Consider the following 19,067-nt stretch of genomic DNA (forward strand, 5'->3'; position numbering starts at 1 on the left):
GAATCAGATGAGAACAATATATAGAAAGGAGAGAGATCCCCCTCTGGATCAACTGACCTGAATAGCCAATGGTAGATATAGCGACATAAGGTACGGTATAACATCATAAAATATACAACATATCACCCAGTAACGTTCATCATGTGAAGAATGTCAGGCTGATCAACGGAGCATTCTCGAAGGGCCCACAGGTGAATGCTGAAGAGTCACTCAAGCCACCGGAGGATGCATCTGGAGCCACTCTCTCGCCGGGCTATGCAAGAAGACCACTTTGTCATCATAGGCAATTCGGAGACGAGCAGGGTATGCCATTGAGTATGGAATGTTTCACTCCTTAAACTTTCTTTTGAGCTCCATAAAGGTGGCGCGCTGCTTCTGGAGGTCTGCACAAAAGTCAGGAAATATGGAAATAGTGGAATTGTTGAATTTGAATGGAGCTTTCAACCTGGACTGACGCAAAGACGTGTCTCGATCTCTGTAATTTAGAATCCCAACCAGGAATTGCCGAGGGGCTGCACCTTGAGGCAGCGGCTTAGCCGGAACACGATGTGCCCTCTCAACCACAAAGCAAGTGGAAAAGGCTGGCGCCTCTAAGTTAGTCTTGAGCCATTGTTCAATAAACGGTTCAGGAGTTTTGCCCTCAGATTTTTCCGGTAAGCCAATTATACGTAAATTATTGCGACGCAGTCTATTTTCAAGGTCATCAGTTTTGGATTGACAAGCATCCGCCTTCCGTGTAGTAGCAGCCAGGGTAGTAGCAAGAGGACCAATCCTGTCCTCTACTTGAGAAAGTCGCCCCTCCATCTCTCCCATACAGCCTCTCAGGTTCTGCATGTTGTGACGGAGCAAACTGACATCAAGGTTTATCTCATCAATCTGGCCTGTTAAAGAAGTTTTGCAAGCATCAATGGCCGATAGAAGTTGCAATGAAACCTGACGTAACGTAGGTTTAGTCTCCGTGTCGGAATCCATGCCGCCACTCGGTCGGGCATCGTCCTCTTTATTTTTGAGGTGAGTAGATCTCGTTTTACGTGGAGAGGAATTATCTTCGTCCTGATCAGTACGAGCAAAATCTTTTAGCTTATCCACTGCAGACTGAGGTTTAGATTTACGCATGGTGCACAGTATAGCTGAAATAGGTAGGTCTCACCCCACCAATAGTGTAGCAGGAAAAGTAAGGCAGCAGATACAGTCTCCTTTTAACAGAGTATGGCACACTGGTATGAAGTTATATATGGTAAGTAAGCTCTATAGACAAAGGACCGGGTAGGCAGGCAGTCCCAGAATGTATAGTGAGCAGGTGAGCCAAATCAGTGACATAGATGTATAACAGGCATATATGCAAAATGGCTCCGTTAGGCCGCAACTCACCACCCAGATACTGGTAACAATGGAATCTCAGGGTCTCCCCTGAGAGAAATAAAAACTGTCGTCCCCAACTGAGCCTGAGGTCTGTACCTTCACCGGCTGTCAGGGGAGACAGATAAAGAATGTTTCACCATGCGTGCCTTGCAGACACAGACAGGCCGCCATTAACCACCAGCCGCCACGAGGAACAGAAGCCCATGCAACCAGGACCACGGAGTCTGACAGAGAGGACCAAAAGACACCTGGGAGAAGCAAGAGATGTCGGGCATAAACAGTGTACCTCCGATGCAAGTGGATGCAAGTCCTTCGTTGTCTCCTAGGCTGGGTTAATATCAAGTGGAAGTGCGTCGAGTGCAGGCTGCAGCAGAACACCAGGCCGTCGTGCACTGTTTCCGTCCGCAGGGCCGACGAAGTCACCGAAGAATGTCCCTGGGTAGCCTGCGAGGGGGAGAGGTATGCCCAGAGTTTGTCTGGTCCCAGTAAAAAGATTTACCAGCCAGGATGACAGGATAATCAGCAGGAGAAGTTACGGTCCCCGGGAGCTCAGCTCAGATACGACTATCCATGCTGCTTGCTGGCCACGCCCCAAAAATAATAATAATATTTAATAATATAATATATTATTACCCCTTTAAGGACACAGTATTTTGTCCTCTAATTGTGCCCACACAGTGTTTTGCCCCCTAAGTGCCATACACAGTAGATTTCCCCCTGTAGTGCCCTTACATAGAATAATGTCTGCTTAGTGGCCTTCACACAGTATAATGCCCCCCTCCCCTCGCTGGCACACACACAGCCCCCCTTGTAGATAGTGCCCCCTGTAGATTGTGCCATACAGCCTCCCTGTAGACTGTGCCATAATCCGCCACCCCTCCTTGTTGACAGTGTCATACAGCCCACCACCTCCCCCTTGTAGACAGTGCTGTTCATTCCCCCACCTCCCCCTTGTAGATCGTGACATACAACCCCCCACCTCCCCCATGTAGACAGTGCTATACAGAGCCGCAACTCCCCCTTGTAGATCATGCCATATAGCCCCCCACCTCCCCCATGTAGACAGTGCCATACAGCCCCTCACCTCCCCCTTGTAGACCGTGCCATACAGCCCCCCACCTCCCGATGTAGACAGTGCCATACTCCCCCCAACCCCCCACCTGCTCCTTATAGACAGTGCCCCAAACACAAAAAAATTGTACTCCTCTAGGCCCCGTTCCCAAGAGGAACTGAGCTGCTCCGCGACGGGATCCTTGCGTAGGCCGGCGTGATCCTGTAGCCTAGTGCAGAGTTTCCCAACCTTTTCGGACTCGAGGCACCACTGGAGAAATAAAATTTCCTCAGGGCACCCCTACCAAAAATTGTTTCGAGAAAGACAGAAAACAGCTAAAAACAAGCACTACACTGAGAATATGTTCACACAGCGTTTTTTGTAAGGCAGAAAATATCTTCCTCAAAATTCCTTCAGGAATTTTATAATGCCCCCCTCCCCTCGCTGGCACACACACAGCCCCCCTTGTAGATAGTGCCCCCTGTAGATTGTGCCATACAGCCCCTCACCTCCCCCTTGTAGACAGTGCCATACAGCCCCCCACCTCCCAATGTAGACAGTGCCATACTCCCCCCAAAATTCCTTCAGGAATTTTAACGCAGATTTTAAATTGACAGCGTTGTTTGACTTTTTTTTTAAGCCGTTGAAGCTAACGGAAAAGACGTAGGCAAAGAAAGCTCCAAACGAACGCCACAGGTATTTTCTGCCTCCTATTAACTTTAATTGGAGGTCAGAGGTGAAAACCACTTGAAGACCATCAGCCTGCCACTCTCACTTAAATGACCATCAGCCCACCACTCACAGATTCCCCTGTAGATAGTGCCACACAGCCCCATTGTAGATGATAGAACCCCCCCCCCCCTTCCTGTACATAGCGCTACTGTAGCTCCCTGAAAGAGCGGAATCCCCCTGTGGCTGGAGATTCCGCTCCTGGACGGAGCGCTTGATGACTCTGTCTATTTATGGACAGTGACGTCAAGGGCCTCTACTGAAGTGGAATCCCCGGTCACTGCATCGGCAACGCTGTGGACCGGGATTACGCTTCAGGAGTTGCCCCTGATGTCACTGTCCATATATGGACAGTTACATCAAGCGCTTCATCCAGGAGCGGAATCCCCAGCCACACAGTGGCGCTAGCAGATAGCAGAGCTGGGAGATACCTTCCTGCTTTGCTATAGTATTTAATAGTACCTGTGTACTGATCACGCAGACACTATTGAATGTGGCGTTGCTACAGCTGTAGCAGCTGCTAGTGGTGCCGCCGGCCATGGGGGGCCGATCCCGACTGGCAGCATGGGCGTCCTCATTCCCGGTGTCGCCGCTATGGCTGCTATGGGCGGAAAGGCGGATGCTGAGTCACCGGGCGCGGGCGCTTCTGAAACAAGCAGGGGAAAGGTAGCCAGTGCAGCGCCCCCTTCCACCTGCTAGAGTGATGCACCCAGTGCAATGGCACACCGTTCTGGCCGGCCCTTTGTGGCACTATGTACAAGGGGTGTGTGGCGCTTTCTACAAGGGGATGTTTGTGGCGCTATCTACAAGGGGGGTATGTGGCGTTATCTACAAGGGGATGTGTGTGGCATTATCCACAAGGTGATGTGTGTGGCTCTCCCTACAAGGGGGCTGTGTGTGGCGCAATCTACTGAAGGGCTGTGTGTGGCGCAATCTACAAGGGGGTGTGGTGCTTTCTACATGGGGGGGGTGTGGTGCTATCTACAGGGGGGCTGTTTGTGGCGCTATCCACAGTAGGACTGTTTGTGGCGCGATCTACAGGGGGCTGTGTGTGGCGCTATCTACAGGGGGGCTGTGTGTGGCGCTATCTACAGGTGGGCTGTGTGTGGCGCTATCTACAGGTGGGCTGTGTGTGGCGCTATCTACAAGTGCGATGTGTGTGGCCATATCTACAGGGGGGCTGTATGTGGCCCTATCTACAGGGGGGCTGTATGTGGCCCTATCTACAGGGGGGCTGTATGTGGCCCTATCTACAGGGGGGCTGTATGTGGCCCTATCTACAGGGGGGCTGTGTGTGGCCCTATCTACAGGGGGGCTGTGTGTGGCCCTATCTACAGGGGGGCTGTGTGTGGCCCTATCTACAGGGGGGCTGTGTGTGGCCCTATCTACAGGGGGGCTGTGTGTGGCCCTATCTACAGGGGGGCTGTGTGTGGCCCTATCTACAGGGGGGCTGTGTGTGGCCCTATCTACAGGGGGGCTGTGTGTGGCGCTATCTACAGTAGGGTTGTTTTTGGCGCTATCTACAGGGGGGCTGTGTGTGGCGCTATCTACAGGGGCAGTGTTGAGCGCCATCTACAAGGGGCACTGAGTGTGGCGCTATCTACAGGGGGCTGTGTGTGGCGCTATCTACAGGGGGGCTGTGTGGCACTATCTACAAGGGGCAGTGTGTGGCATTCCCTACAGGGAGCAATGTGTGGCATTCCCTACAGGGAGCAGTGTGTGGCATTCCCTACAGGGAGCAGTGTGTGGCATTAGCGCCGAAACGCGCGTTGGGGTGGACCTTGGCTGCATTCATTCTGTTCATTCATTATGGGTATGTGAGACCTCATCTATTTTGTGTACTTTACTTACCTTATTACGGAATCTCTGCATGTTTGATCCCATTGCATTTATAAATGACATGTGTGTTGTTACGTTTATTGTACCATAGTACTGCTAACTTATTTTTTGACTATAGGGTGTGATTCTATTTAGTCTACAGTACTTTGCATTCACATATGCACATAGCTGACCTATTTACTTTAATAGACTATACTCTCAAAGACGCTCACACACTCATGTCATATTATTTTCCATCAAGGGATACACATGTGTCTCACTAACCGTTCATATATAGATACATGGTTTGGTTAATGCTCCAGTCAAGGATCCGTGTTTTTACTGTGGGTTTATGGATTCTTTTTACATGTCTTATTATATGTTAATAAAATATTTTTGTATTTTCATTACTTCTTTGTTTCTCAGCATTTATTTTCTCTTTTGGTCTCGCTATCTACAGGGGGCTGTGTGTGGCGCTATGTACAGGTGGGCTGTGTGTGGCGCTATCTACAGGGTGGCTGTGTGTGGCGCTATCTACAGGGGGGCTGTGTGTGGCCCTATCTACAGGGGGGCTGTGTGTGGCCCTATCTACAGGGGGGCTGTGTGTGGCCCTATCTACAGGGGGGCTGTGTGTGGCCCTATCTACAGGGGGGCTGTGTGTGGCCCTATCTACAGGGGGGCTGTGTGTGGCCCTATCTACAGGGGGGCTGTGTGTGGCCCTATCTACAGGGGGGCTGTGTGTGGCCCTATCTACAGGGGGGCTGTGTGTGGCCCTATCTACAGGGGGGCTGTGTGTGGCCCTATCTACAGGGGGGCTGTGTGTGGCCCTATCTACAGGGGGGCTGTGTGTGGCCCTATCTACAGGGGGGCTGTGTGTGGCCCTATCTACAGGGGGGCTGTGTGTGGCCCTATCTACAGGGGGGCTGTGTGTGGCCCTATCTACAGGGGGGCTGTGTGTGGCCCTATCTACAGGGGGGCTGTGTGTGGCCCTATCTACAGGGGGGCTGTGTGTGGCCCTATCTACAGGGGGGCTGTGTGTGGCCCTATCTACAGGGGGGCTGTGTGTGGCCCTATCTACAGGGGGGCTGTGTGTGGCCCTATCTACAGGGGGGCTGTGTGTGGCCCTATCTACAGGGGGGCTGTGTGTGGCCCTATCTACAGGGGGGCTGTGTGTGGCCCTATCTACAGGGGGGCTGTGTGTGGCCCTATCTACAGGGGGGCTGTGTGTGGCCCTATCTACAGGGGGGCTGTGTGTGGCCCTATCTACAGGGGGGCTGTGTGTGGCCCTATCTACAGGGGGGCTGTGTGTGGCCCTATCTACAGGGGGGCTGTGTGTGGCCCTATCTACAGGGGGGCTGTGTGTGGCCCTATCTACAGGGGGGCTGTGTGTGGCCCTATCTACAGGGGGGCTGTGTGTGGCCCTATCTACAGGGGGGCTGTGTGTGGCCCTATCTACAGGGGGGCTGTGTGTGGCCCTATCTACAGGGGGGCTGTGTGTGGCCCTATCTACAGGGGGGCTGTGTGTGGCCCTATCTACAGGGGGGCTGTGTGTGGCCCTATCTACAGGGGGGCTGTGTGTGGCCCTATCTACAGGGGGGCTGTGTGTGGCCCTATCTACAGGGGGGCTGTGTGTGGCCCTATCTACAGGGGGGCTGTGTGTGGCCCTATCTACAGGGGGGCTGTGTGTGGCCCTATCTACAGGGGGGCTGTGTGTGGCCCTATCTACAGGGGGGCTGTGTGTGGCCCTATCTACAGGGGGGCTGTGTGTGGCCCTATCTACAGGGGGGCTGTGTGTGGCCCTATCTACAGGGGGGCTGTGTGTGGCCCTATCTACAGGGGGGCTGTGTGTGGCCCTATCTACAGGGGGGCTGTGTGTGGCCCTATCTACAGGGGGGCTGTGTGTGGCCCTATCTACAGGGGGGCTGTGTGTGGCCCTATCTACAGGGGGGCTGTGTGTGGCCCTATCTACAGGGGGGCTGTGTGTGGCCCTATCTACAGGGGGGCTGTGTGTGGCCCTATCTACAGGGGGGCTGTGTGTGGCCCTATCTACAGGGGGGCTGTGTGTGGCCCTATCTACAGGGGGGCTGTGTGTGGCCCTATCTACAGGGGGGCTGTGTGTGGCCCTATCTACAGGGGGGCTGTGTGTGGCCCTATCTACAGGGGGGCTGTGTGTGGCCCTATCTACAGGGGGGCTGTGTGTGGCCCTATCTACAGGGGGGCTGTGTGTGGCCCTATCTACAGGGGGGCTGTGTGTGGCCCTATCTACAGGGGGGCTGTGTGTGGCCCTATCTACAGGGGGGCTGTGTGTGGCCCTATCTACAGGGGGGCTGTGTGTGGCCCTATCTACAGGGGGGCTGTGTGTGGCCCTATCTACAGGGGGGCTGTGTGTGGCCCTATCTACAGGGGGGCTGTGTGTGGCCCTATCTACAGGGGGGCTGTGTGTGGCCCTATCTACAGGGGGGCTGTGTGTGGCCCTATCTACAGGGGGGCTGTGTGTGGCCCTATCTACAGGGGGGCTGTGTGTGGCCCTATCTACAGGGGGGCTGTGTGTGGCCCTATCTACAGGGGGGCTGTGTGTGGCCCTATCTACAGGGGGGCTGTGTGTGGCCCTATCTACAGGGGGGCTGTGTGTGGCCCTATCTACAGGGGGGCTGTGTGTGGCCCTATCTACAGGGGGGCTGTGTGTGGCCCTATCTACAGGGGGGCTGTGTGTGGCCCTATCTACAGGGGGGCTGTGTGTGGCCCTATCTACAGGGGGGCTGTGTGTGGCCCTATCTACAGGGGGGCTGTGTGTGGCCCTATCTACAGGGGGGCTGTGTGTGGCATTCCCTACAGGGAGCAATGTGTGGCATTCCCTACAGGGAGCAGTGTGTGTGGCAATATCTACAGGGAGCAGTGTGTGTGGTAATATCTACAGGGAGCAGTGTGGTATTATCTACAGGGAGCAGTGTGTGGTAATATCTACAGGGAGCAGTGTGTGGTAATATCTACAGGGAGCAGTGTGTGTGGTAATATCTACAGGGAGCAGTGTGTGTGGTAATATCTACAGTGAGCAGTGTGTGTGGTAATATCTACAGGGAGCAGTGTGTGGTAATATCTACAGGGAGCAGTGTGTGGTAATATCTACAGGGGGCAGTGTGTGTGTGGTAATATCTACAGGGGGCAGTGTGTGTGTGGTAATATCTACAGGGAGCAGTGTGTGTGGTAATATCTACAGGGAGCAGTGTGTGTGGTAATATCTACAGGGAGCAGTGTGTGGTAATATGTGCAGCGAGCAGTGTGTGTGGTAATATCTACAGGGAGCAGTGTGTGTGGTAATATCTACAGGGAGCAGTGTATTGGAATATGTACAGGGAGCAGTGTGTGTGGTAATATCTACAGGGAGCAGTGTGTGTGTGGTAATATCTACAGGGTGCAGTGTGTGTGTGGTAATATTTACAGGGAGCAGTGTGTGTGGTAATATCTACAGGGAGCAGTGTGTGTGGTAATATCTACAGGGAGCAGTGTGTGGTAATATCTACAGGGAGCAGTGTGTGGTAATATCTACAGGGAGCAGTGTGTGGTAATATCTACAGGGAGCAGTGTGTGTGGTAATATCTACAGGGGGCAATGTGTGTGGTAATATCTACAGGGAGCAGTGTGTGTGTGTGTGTGTGTGTGTGTGTGTGTGTGGTAATATCTACAGGGAGCAAAACCCCCCCACACTGTGCAAACACCGGAAATATAAAACCCCCTCACACCGCGCAATCACCGGAAATATAAAACCCCTCACACCGCGCAATCACCGGAAATATAAAACCCCTCACACTGCGCAATCACCGGAAATATAAAACCCCCCCACACCGCGCAATCACCGGAAATATAAAACCCCTCACACCGCGCAATCACCGGAAATATAAACCCCTCACACCGCGCAATCACCGGAAATATAAACCCCTCACACCGCGCAATCACCGGGAATATAAACCCCTCACACCGCGCAATCACCGGAAATATAAAACCCCCTCACACCGCGCAATCACCGGAAATATAAAACCCCACACACCGCGCAATCACCGGAAATATAAAACCCCTCACACCGCGCAATCACCGGAAATATAAAACCCCTCACACCGCGCAATCACCGGAAATATAAACCCTTCACACCGCGCAATCACCGGAAATATAACCCCCCCCCCACATCGCGCAATCACCGGAAATATAAAAGCCCTCACACCGCGCAATCACCGGAAATATAAAACCCCCTCACACCGCGCAATCACCGGAAATATAAAACCCCTCCCCACACCGCGCAATCACCGGAAATATAAAACCCCTCACACCGTGCAATCACCGGAGATATAAAACCCCCCACACAGCGCAATCACCGGAAATATAAACCCCCCCTCACACCGCGCAATCGCCGGAAATATAAACCCCTCACACCGCGCAATCACAGGAAATATAAACCCCCCCTTACACCGCGCAGTCACCGGAAATATAAAGCCCTCACACCGCGCAATCACCGGAAATATAAACCCCCCCTCACACCGCGCAATCACCGGAAATATAAACCCCCCCACACCACGCAATCACCGGAAATATAAAACCACACACACCGCGCAATCGCCGGAAATATAAAACCCCTCACACCGCGCAATCGCCGGAAATATAAAACCCCTCACACCGCGCAATCACCGGAAATATAAACCCCTCACACCGCGCAATAACCCGAAATATAAAACCCCCCACACCGCGCAATCACCGGAAATATAAAACCCGTCACACCGCACAATCACCGGAAATATAAAACCCCCCCACACCGCGCAATCACCGGAAATATAAACCCCTCACACCGCGCAATCACCGGAAATATAAAACCCCTCACACCGCGCAATCACCCGAAATATAAAACCCCTCACACCGCGCAATCACCGGAAATATAAAACCCTCCCCCACACCGCGCAATCACCGGAAATATAAACCCCTCACACCGCGCAATCACCGGAAATATAAACCTCTCACACCACGCAATCACCGGAAATATAAAACCCCTCACACCACGCAATCACCGGAAATATAAAACCCCTTCACACCGCGCAATCACCGGAAATATAAACCCCTCACACCGCGCAATCACCAGAAATATAAAACCCCTCACACCGCACAATCACCGGAAATATAAAACCCCTCACACCACACCGCGCAATCACCGGAAATATAAAACCCCTCACACCGCGCAATCACCGGAAATATAAAACCCCTCACACCGCGCAATCACCGGAAATATAAAACCCCTCACACTGCGCAATCACCGGAAATATAAAACCCCTCACACCGTGCAATCACAGGAAATATAAACCCCTCACACCGCGCAATCACCGGAAATATAAACCCCCTCACACCGCACAATCACCGGAAATATAAAACCCCTCACACCGCGCAATCACCGGAAATATAAACCCCTCACACCGCGCAATCACCGGAGATATAAACCCCTCACACCACGCAATCACCGGAAATATAAACCCCCCCCGACACCGTGCAATCACCGGAAATATAAACCCTTCACACCGCGCAATCACCGGAAATATAAACCCCCCCCCCCACATCGCGCAATCACCGGAAATATAAAAGCCCTCACACCGCGCAATCACCGGAAATATAATCCCCCCACACCGCGCAATCTCCGGAAATATAAAACCCCTCACACCGCGCACTCACAGGAAATATAAAACCCCCTCACACCGCGCAATCACCGGAAATATAAAACCCCCTCACACCGCGCAATCACAGGAAATATAAACCCCTCACACCGCGCAATCACCGGAAATATAAACCCCTCACGCCGCGCAATCACCGGAAATATAAAACCCCTCACACCGCGCAATCACCGGAAATATAAACCCCCCCCCAAATCGCACAATCATCGGAAATATAAAAGCCCTCACACCGCGCAATCACCGGAAATATAAACCCCCCCCCACACCGCGCAATCACCGGAAATATAAACCCCTCACACCGCGCAATCACCGAAAATATAAAACCCCCCGCACACCGCGCAATCACTGGAAATATAAAACCCCCCCACACACAGCGCAATCACCGGAAATATAAACCCCCCACACACCGCGGAATCACCGGAAACATAAACCCCTCACACCGCGCAATCACCGGAAATATAAAACTCCTCACACCGCGCAATCACCGGAAATATAAACCCCCCCACACCGCACAATCACCGGAAATATAAACCCCCCACACACCGCGGAATCACCGGAAATATAAACCCCCCACACACCGCGGAATCACCGGAAATATAAACCCCTCACACCGCGCAATCACCGGAAATATAAAACACCTCACACCGCGCAATCACCGGAAATATAAAACTCCTCTCACCGCGCAATCACCGGAAATATAAACCCCTCACCGCGCAATCACCGGAAATATAAAACCCCTCACACCGCGCAATCACCGGAAATATAAACCCGTCACACCGCGCAATCACCGGAAATATAAACCCCTCACACCCCGCAATCACAGGAAATATAAACCTCCTCACACTGCACAATCACCGGAAATATAAAACCCCTAACACCGCGCAATCACCGGAAATATAAAACCCCTCACACCGTGCAATCACCGGAAATATAAAACTCCTCACACCGCGCAATCATCAGAAATATAAAACTCCTCTCACCGCGCAATCACCGGAAATATAAAACGTTCTGTCTCACAAAATAGCGACGCAAAACGGTTTTCTTTTTTGAACAAATTTTTCTTTACTTGTCGAAGATAAATCTCAAAATTTGGTGTCGTCGTAATCGTATTGACCCGGAGAATAAAGGTAACAAGTCATTTTCACCGCATGGTGAACGCCGCAAAAACTAAACCTAAAAATCAATAGGATTCACTGCGTTTTCCTCTATTCCAGCCCACAATTGTTTCCTCTTTCCCAGCACATTATAGGGGACAATAAAGGGGTTTTCCACGATCGGACAACTGATGACCTTCACCAGATAGGTCATCAGTATATGATCTGTGGGGGTCCGACACCCGGACTCCGCACCGATCATCTGCTCCAGCTGCCTCCGGGCACCAGAAGTCCATGCTGAAAGCAGATGCTCCGGTCACGGAATAGAGCGGTCGTGCTGCTGTGTTAAAGTGAATAGGAGCAGAGCATTTAGTTCTGCAGAACGGCCGCTGTGCAGTGGTCGGAGCCATTTGCTTCCGGCTCCAACTACTGCATACCGTTCAAAACATCCGGCAGCCGGAGCAGCTGATCTGTTCGGGGTCCGGGTGTCGGACCCCCACCATCATATACTGATGACCTATCCAGTGGAGGTCATCCGTTGTCTGATCGTGGAAAACCCCTTTTAAAATTACTTCACGTCCAGCACAAGACATGTTCTCATACGGCTATGCCAACGGAAAAACAAAAAAGTTCTGGCTTTTGGAAGGAGGGAGGAAAAATTTGAATTGGCTGCGTGTCCAAGGGGTTAAGTACATAAGAAGAGACAAACATTAATGAATGACAGACTGGTCCAGAGGGAGAGAGACCCTGCCCTCGTAGACTACTAGGGGAAGCACGGGAGAAATCTAGATGATGATGTGAGGAACAGATAAAATGAGAACAAAGAAGGTCTTGTGAGGACCGGAGATTATGTGTGGGGAGGTATCAGGAGATTAGGGCAGAGATGTATGGAGGGGATGGTTTGTTGACAGCCTTGCATGTCATTTTTAATATGTATAACTTAATTTAGTAGGTAATGGGTGGCCAGTGACCGCAGAGGTGGAATGAGGGGAGTGGTAGATTTACCCTTGCAGCAGAGTTGAGAATGGGTAGGAGGGGTGCAATAGTGTTAGATGGGAAGCCACAGAGAAGGGTGTTGGAGTAGTCTAGACAGTAGATGATGAGGACATATATACTAGCATGTTTGTCTGTTCGAGGAAAGACTGACTTCAAGAGGTTTTTGAGGTGGAGACAGCAAGAAGTGGTAAGCGCTTAGGCTGTGCTATTTGAAATTAAGGGTTATCCCAATGCAGCGGACCTGTGAGACCGGGAAATGTGTGGAGCCATTAACTGTGATTTGATAGTTCTGGTAAGGGGGTTGAGTGAAATGGGGAAAAGATGATTCCGTTTTCTCCATGTTAATCTTAAGGAAGTGGGAGGTGAAAGAGGAGATAACTGTTAGACACTCTAGATAGCAGGGAGGTAACATCAAGACCAGAGGTAAATTTGACCAAAGATTTAGATGGAGAAGAGTAAGGGATCCAGAACACTGAGACCCATAAGGGAGCGATAGTAAATCTTTAGTTGGTAAGGTATGAGGAGATCCAGGAGAGGGCCAAGTCTGTGATGTCAAGGGACTAGAGAATTTGTATCAGGAGGGTGTGATCGACTGTGCCGAAGGTGGTGGACAGGTCTAGAAGGAGGAGCACAGAGTAATGTAGAAGCAGAGGACAGGTCTAGAAGAAGGAGGAGCACAGAGTAATGTAGAAGCAGAGGACAGGTCTAGAAGAAGGAGGAGCACAGAGTAATGTAGAAGCAGAGGACAGGTCTAGAAGGAGGAGCACAGAGTAATGTAGAAGCAGAGGACAGGTCTAGAAGGAGAGGCACAGAGTAATGTAGAAGCAGAGGACCGGTCTAGAAGGAGGAGCACAGAGTAATGTAGAAGCAGAGGACAGGTCTAGAAGGAGAGGCACAGAGTAATGTAGAAGCAGAGGACAGGTCTAGAAGGAGGAGCACAGAGTAATGTAGAAGCAGAGGACAGGTCTAGAAGGAGAGGCACAGAGTAATGTAGAAGCAGAGGACAGGTCTAGAAGGAGGAGCACAGAGTAATGTAGAAGCAGAGGACAGGTCTAGAAGGAGGAGCACAGAGTAATGTAGAAGCAGAGGACAGGTCTAAAAGGAGGAGCACAGAGTAATGTAGAAGCAGAGGACAGGTCTAGAAGAAGGAGGAGCACAGAGTAATGTAGAAGCAGAGGACAGGTCTAGAAGGAGGAGCACACAGTAATGTAGAAGCAGAGGACAGGTCTAGAAGGAGGAGCACAGAGTAATGTAGAAGCAGAGGACAGGTCTAGAAGGAGGAGCACAGAGTAATGTAGAAGCAGAGGACAGGTCTAGAAGGAGGAGCACAGAGTAATGTAGAAGCAGAGGACAGGTCTAGAAGAAGGAGGAGCACAGAGTAATGTAGAAGCAGAGGACAGGTCTAGAAGAAGGAGCACAGAGTAATGTAGAAGCAGAGGACAGGTCTAGAAGGAGGAGCACAGAGCAATGTAGAAGCAGAGGACAGGTCTAGAAGGAGGAGCACAGAGTAATGTAGAAGCAGAGGACAGGTCTAGAAGGAGGAGCACAGAGTAATGTAGAAGCAGAGGACAGGTCTAGAAGGAGGAGCACAGAGTAATGTAGAAGCAGAGGACAGGTCTAGAAGGAGGAGCACAGAGTAATGTAGAAGCAGAGGACAGGTCTAGAAAGAGGAGCACAGAGTAATGTAGAAGCAGAGGACAGGTCTAGAAGGAGCACAGAATAATGAAGAAGTGGGGGAACAGGTTTAAAAGGAAAAGCACCAAGTAATGTAGACGATGGAGGACAGGTCACGCTTTACAGAAGTCTGTGTGTAAGATGTGACTGCTAAGTGATAAGATGATGCAGAGATCCTGCACACCCAGCACAATACATGCTGCTTCCTCACACTAAACTACCAGGACATACACACTGTATTGGTGGGACGTTCTGCGCATGCACACTGGTCTGGCGGGATCTTCTGCTCCTGCGCACTGGACTGGCGGCAACTTCCGCGCCTGCACACTGGTCTGGCGGGACCTTCCGCGCCTGCACACTGGTCTGGCGGGACCTTCCGCGCCTGCACACTGGTCTGGCGGGACCTTCCGCGCCTGCACACTGGTCTGGCGTGACCTTCCGCGCCTGCGCACTGGTCTGGCGGGACCTTCTGCGCCTGCGCACTGGTCTGGCGGGACCTTCCGCGCCTGCGCACTGGTCTGGCGGGACCTTCCGCGCCTGCCCGCTGGTCTGGCGGGACCTTCCGCGCCTGCCCGCTGGTCTGGCGGGACCTTCCGCGCCTGCCCACTGGTCTGGCGGGACCTTCCGCTCCTCCACACTGGTCTGGCGGGACCTTCCGCACATGCTCGCAGGACTGGCGGGACCTTCCGCACATGCTCGCAGGACTGGCGGGACCTTCTGCACATTCACACGTGACCGCCGGTTCCCATTAACCATGGTTAGTATCTGTCTTTCAGATGTGAATAAAGTTACTATCCGGTAAAATAATCTACAAGGAAAAGGGGAATACTATAATAATTAAGAATTTTAGATGTCTCTGAAGATCCAGGATCTCTGAGGTAACTTCTAATATCTGTAAAAACTTATATTAGGGGTGTATTCATTCATAAAGGGCATCTGTCACATTGACCACCCGTCTGATCTGTTGGCAGCAGATTATATAGCAGGAGGACCTGAGCAGATTGTGTCTCTCCATTCTCTTCTATAGGAGTTACGGGAACCGCCTAACAAGGCCACCCAGAGGTGGAGCCGCATCTATCAGACATTCCTGGCATCTCCTGGGGAGAAATGTCCGTGTTGGGAATACCCCTTTATTCCATGTGGTGACGGCTCTGAGAAGATGTTTCTCTCAATGATCAATAAGTGGGGTTCTGTATGTCACACATGATGTCCCCTGTATGATTTCCATCTTCTCCTTTCTTCATAAAGACATCTGCAGTACTAGATCCTCCAGTTCCTCCAGTTTTCTCATCTTCTCCTCCACAACGTTCCTTCTGCTGAATGACCCACCAAGGATGGACAAGGACAGGAATGAGATGAGCAGAAGAATATTAGACTTCACCTTGGAGATCATCTACCTGTTGAGCGGAGAGGTAAACTTTTCTACATTATAGAACAAGTCCCACATAGGGAAGGGACAATACATAATAGGAAGAATCCAGTGTCCTGTATAACAACGTCCAGACCTTCCAAGTGACGTCAAGAAGCTGCAGATCAGCCACCGATATGGTCAGTTATGTGTCATGTCACCAATGCAGCAATAGTAATGTAGAGCAATGAGAATGACCAGGAACCAGGAGGATCAGGATGACATCTATATAGAAACATAGGAGATGACGGCAGGAGGAGAGCACATGGTCCATCTAGTCCCCCCAATATTATTTCCTTTTTAGTTTTGGCCTCGTTCTATTTTCTCAATGTCTTTTTGTAGGAGAGGTCTCCAGTATTACAGATGTGCGGTCACTAGAGGTCTATACAGCGGGGTCACAATCTCCCTCTTTCTACTGAGGGGGGAATACTGTGTTCAGTTCTCTAAGTGTCTCTCTCCATACACAGGAGTACACAATAGTGAAGAAGACATCGGGTGACTGTACGACTCCCATCATCCATGAGTCAGGAGGATGGAGCAGTAGTCCCATCACAGAGCCTCCCCCTCACTCCCGGATACATGAGAAGAAGATCTTAGAACTGATCTGCAAGATGACGGAGCTGCTGACTGGAGAGGTGACACTGCTGGGAATGCTGGGAAATTCTACAGTAACAGCACTGGAGGTGTCTGGGTAATGACTGTATCATTGTGTGTGTCAGGTTCCTATAAGGTGTCAGGATGTCACTGTCTATCTCTCCATGGAGGAGTGGGAGTATCTAGAAGGACACAAGGATCTGTACGAGGAGGTCATGATGGAGGACTACCGGCCCCGCACATCACAAGGTGAGAAGAGACAGATATATATTGGCATTACTGTGGGCACAGGCTGGACTGGCGGTCATGTTGAGGCCTTAATACCGTCATGTGCAGCACATATACACGTGTGTACAATGACATGTAATGTAGGAGCTCCACAATTTCGGCTCCTTTTACATCACATTAGATCCCTACATTTTGTGCTGCCGGCTGCTCATAATTCTGCATTAGAGGTCACATTACATTGTACAGCGCTGGTGGCCGTTCTGGATACAGGAGCCATGAAGACGAGCAGGACGCGCTGTCTCCTAATGCAGAGTTATGGGCAGCCGGCAGCGAGGACTATGGGCAGTCGTGCTGTAGTCAGAAGTAAACCTGGTAATACAAGTCATGTAGAAAGACGATTATCGGCACACTCCGGCAGTATAATAGTTTCCTATATAATGTCCGTATAATCGGAGGTTCTCTTTAATATTACAAGTTCTGGGCACTAGATTCTGGAGATGGGACGCTGATCCAGGGATTTATTCTGATTTCCAGATTTGGAGTCGGGGAGGAGTTTTCCCCTAATTAGACAATTGTCATCCACCTCATGGGGTTTTATCTTCCTCTGGATCAACACGGTCGGATTATAGGTTGGTCTTGATGGACTTGTGTCTTTCTTCATCCTTAGTAACTGTAACACAGAATGTATGGAGCTAAATTTACCTCTAATATAAAGTACAACGTGTTCCGAAAAAACAATCTCACAATGTCTTGGATAAGTAAAATCTTATTCCCACTTCTGATACGTCTCCACATGGCGTAAACACGGCGGAACGTCCAAAACTCATTTTTGGCGCGACGTGTAGATGAGATTTGTTAAAATCTCATCCTCATTGCTACTACTGTAATACGCTGCAGATTTTCTCGCAATTAAATACTTTGCAGAAAATCTGCATCTTATCAGCCCCGTGTGCACATACCCTTAAAGTGACACGTCAGATTTGAGAAATGGTTCTCTTAAACAGGTCAAAAATAGGCCATGGATTCCACTCCCAGAGGAGTCCCTGACATCACTGTCCATATATGGACAGAGACGTCAGGGGCTCCCTCTAGAAGCACAATTTCCAGCCAAGTTGACGGTAACGCTCTGGCAAATGATTCCGCTCCTAGAGGGAGCTTCAGTGGCGCTATCTACAGGGGATGAGGTGCTATCTGCAGGGGTTTGGCATAAGTTTGATTAAACTAAGGGGGAGATGTGCCGGCACTTGTGGAGAGAGCCGGCGGACAGGAAAGTACAACCCTGTTCCATTCTGCCAATATTTATTTATGTGACACCTGCCCAGGGCATCAGGAGTTGGAAAGTATATAGCCATGTCGTGAAGGGGTTAATTAATATGTATAGAAAATATTGCCTACAGAGGTGTACACAGCCTTTAAGAGGCTAATAAGCAAGTGACACCCAGACCATTTTTGGTTGCAGGTAACTAAATAGAGGCGTCCTGTGTCCCGCCACTTTCATGTGTATCCGCGTCCACAGAAGGCAGATACAGGTAAATACTATGGTGGAGCAGGGAGCCAGTTACGCCCCGCCGTTCGCTCTGGTAGGGCACAGTCTCCTTTAGGCCTGCGGCTTACAAGGTGCAGGAACATCGACACCGGTAGTGAGGACCTCAACATTGTAATTCCGGCTCTGATCAGTACACATAGAAGTGTAGAGAGAAGTGTGTGATATATAGACAGATATACAGTAGTCATGTATTCAGTCCCTGTGTGTTTCCTACAGATGGATCCAGTAGGAGAAATCCACCAGAGAGATGTCCCAGTCCTCTGTATTCCCAGGACTGTCCAGAGGAAAATCACAATGTCCCAGAGAATCATCAGGTAGATGAAGCTGAGCCGTATACCAGATCTATATAGGGGGGTGCGGAGCTTTTCGGTCCTGCGGTCATTAGGGATGTCACGATACCAGAATTTGGACTCCGATACCGATACTTCGTGTAGTATTGCGATTTCGATATCAAAACGATACTTTACAAGCAGTAATAAAAAAATAATAAAAAAGTTCTTCCGTTTTCTGATGTGAGACGCGAGGCGTGATGATGAATGTAACCTCCATGTACCTCATTAATAGTAATTAACCCCATCATGTTTCTCAGTCATAATGGGTTAATGTGTGAGGTACATGATGGGGTTAATTACTATTACTGAGGTACATGGAGGTTAAATTCATCATCACACCTCGTGCCCCACAATAATAAGTGACAGAAATATATACTGATAGTACACAGCAATATATCTATATACTGATAGCACACAGGCATATATCTATATACTGATAGTACACAGGCATATATCTATATACTGATAGCACACAGGCATATATCTATATACTGATAGTACACTGGCATATATCTATATACTGATAGCACACA

General features: G+C 50.6%; 1 protein-coding gene and 1 long non-coding RNA gene across 7 annotated transcripts in view; one reads left to right on the forward strand and one right to left on the reverse strand.

The window, feature by feature from the left end:
- The first annotated feature begins 14 nt into the window (after window positions 1-14).
- LOC142671136 (oocyte zinc finger protein XlCOF8.4-like) overlaps window positions 15-19,067 on the forward strand; it is a 143,101-nt gene continuing 124,048 nt past the window's right edge. Inside the window, exons 1-6 of one of the 4 annotated variants that reach the window (XM_075847151.1) lie at window positions 15-1,821; window positions 15,203-15,304; window positions 15,454-15,838; window positions 16,302-16,469; window positions 16,554-16,677; window positions 18,419-18,516. In XM_075847151.1, the coding sequence (XP_075703266.1) occupies window positions 15,644-15,838; window positions 16,302-16,469; window positions 16,554-16,677; window positions 18,419-18,516 (585 nt within the window). In that variant the 5' untranslated portion in view covers window positions 15-1,821; window positions 15,203-15,304; window positions 15,454-15,643. Of the gene's footprint in view, window positions 1,822-14,926; window positions 15,305-15,453; window positions 15,839-16,301; window positions 16,470-16,553; window positions 16,678-18,418; window positions 18,517-19,067 lie in introns of those variants that run through there. The other 3 variants (XM_075847154.1, XM_075847153.1, XM_075847152.1) reach the window with 3 other exon arrangements.
- The window catches only part of LOC142671140 (uncharacterized), a 153,080-nt gene continuing 150,843 nt past the window's right edge, over window positions 16,831-19,067 (reverse strand). For all 3 annotated transcript variants that reach the window (XR_012851794.1, XR_012851793.1, XR_012851797.1), the window contains one exon: window positions 16,831-17,326. This is a non-coding gene — a long non-coding RNA (uncharacterized LOC142671140). The remainder of the gene's footprint in view (window positions 17,327-19,067) is intronic.

This window comes from Rhinoderma darwinii (genome assembly GCF_050947455.1).
Source record: "Rhinoderma darwinii isolate aRhiDar2 chromosome 1 unlocalized genomic scaffold, aRhiDar2.hap1 SUPER_1_unloc_27, whole genome shotgun sequence".
NCBI classification, from domain to species: domain Eukaryota; kingdom Metazoa; phylum Chordata; class Amphibia; order Anura; family Rhinodermatidae; genus Rhinoderma; species Rhinoderma darwinii.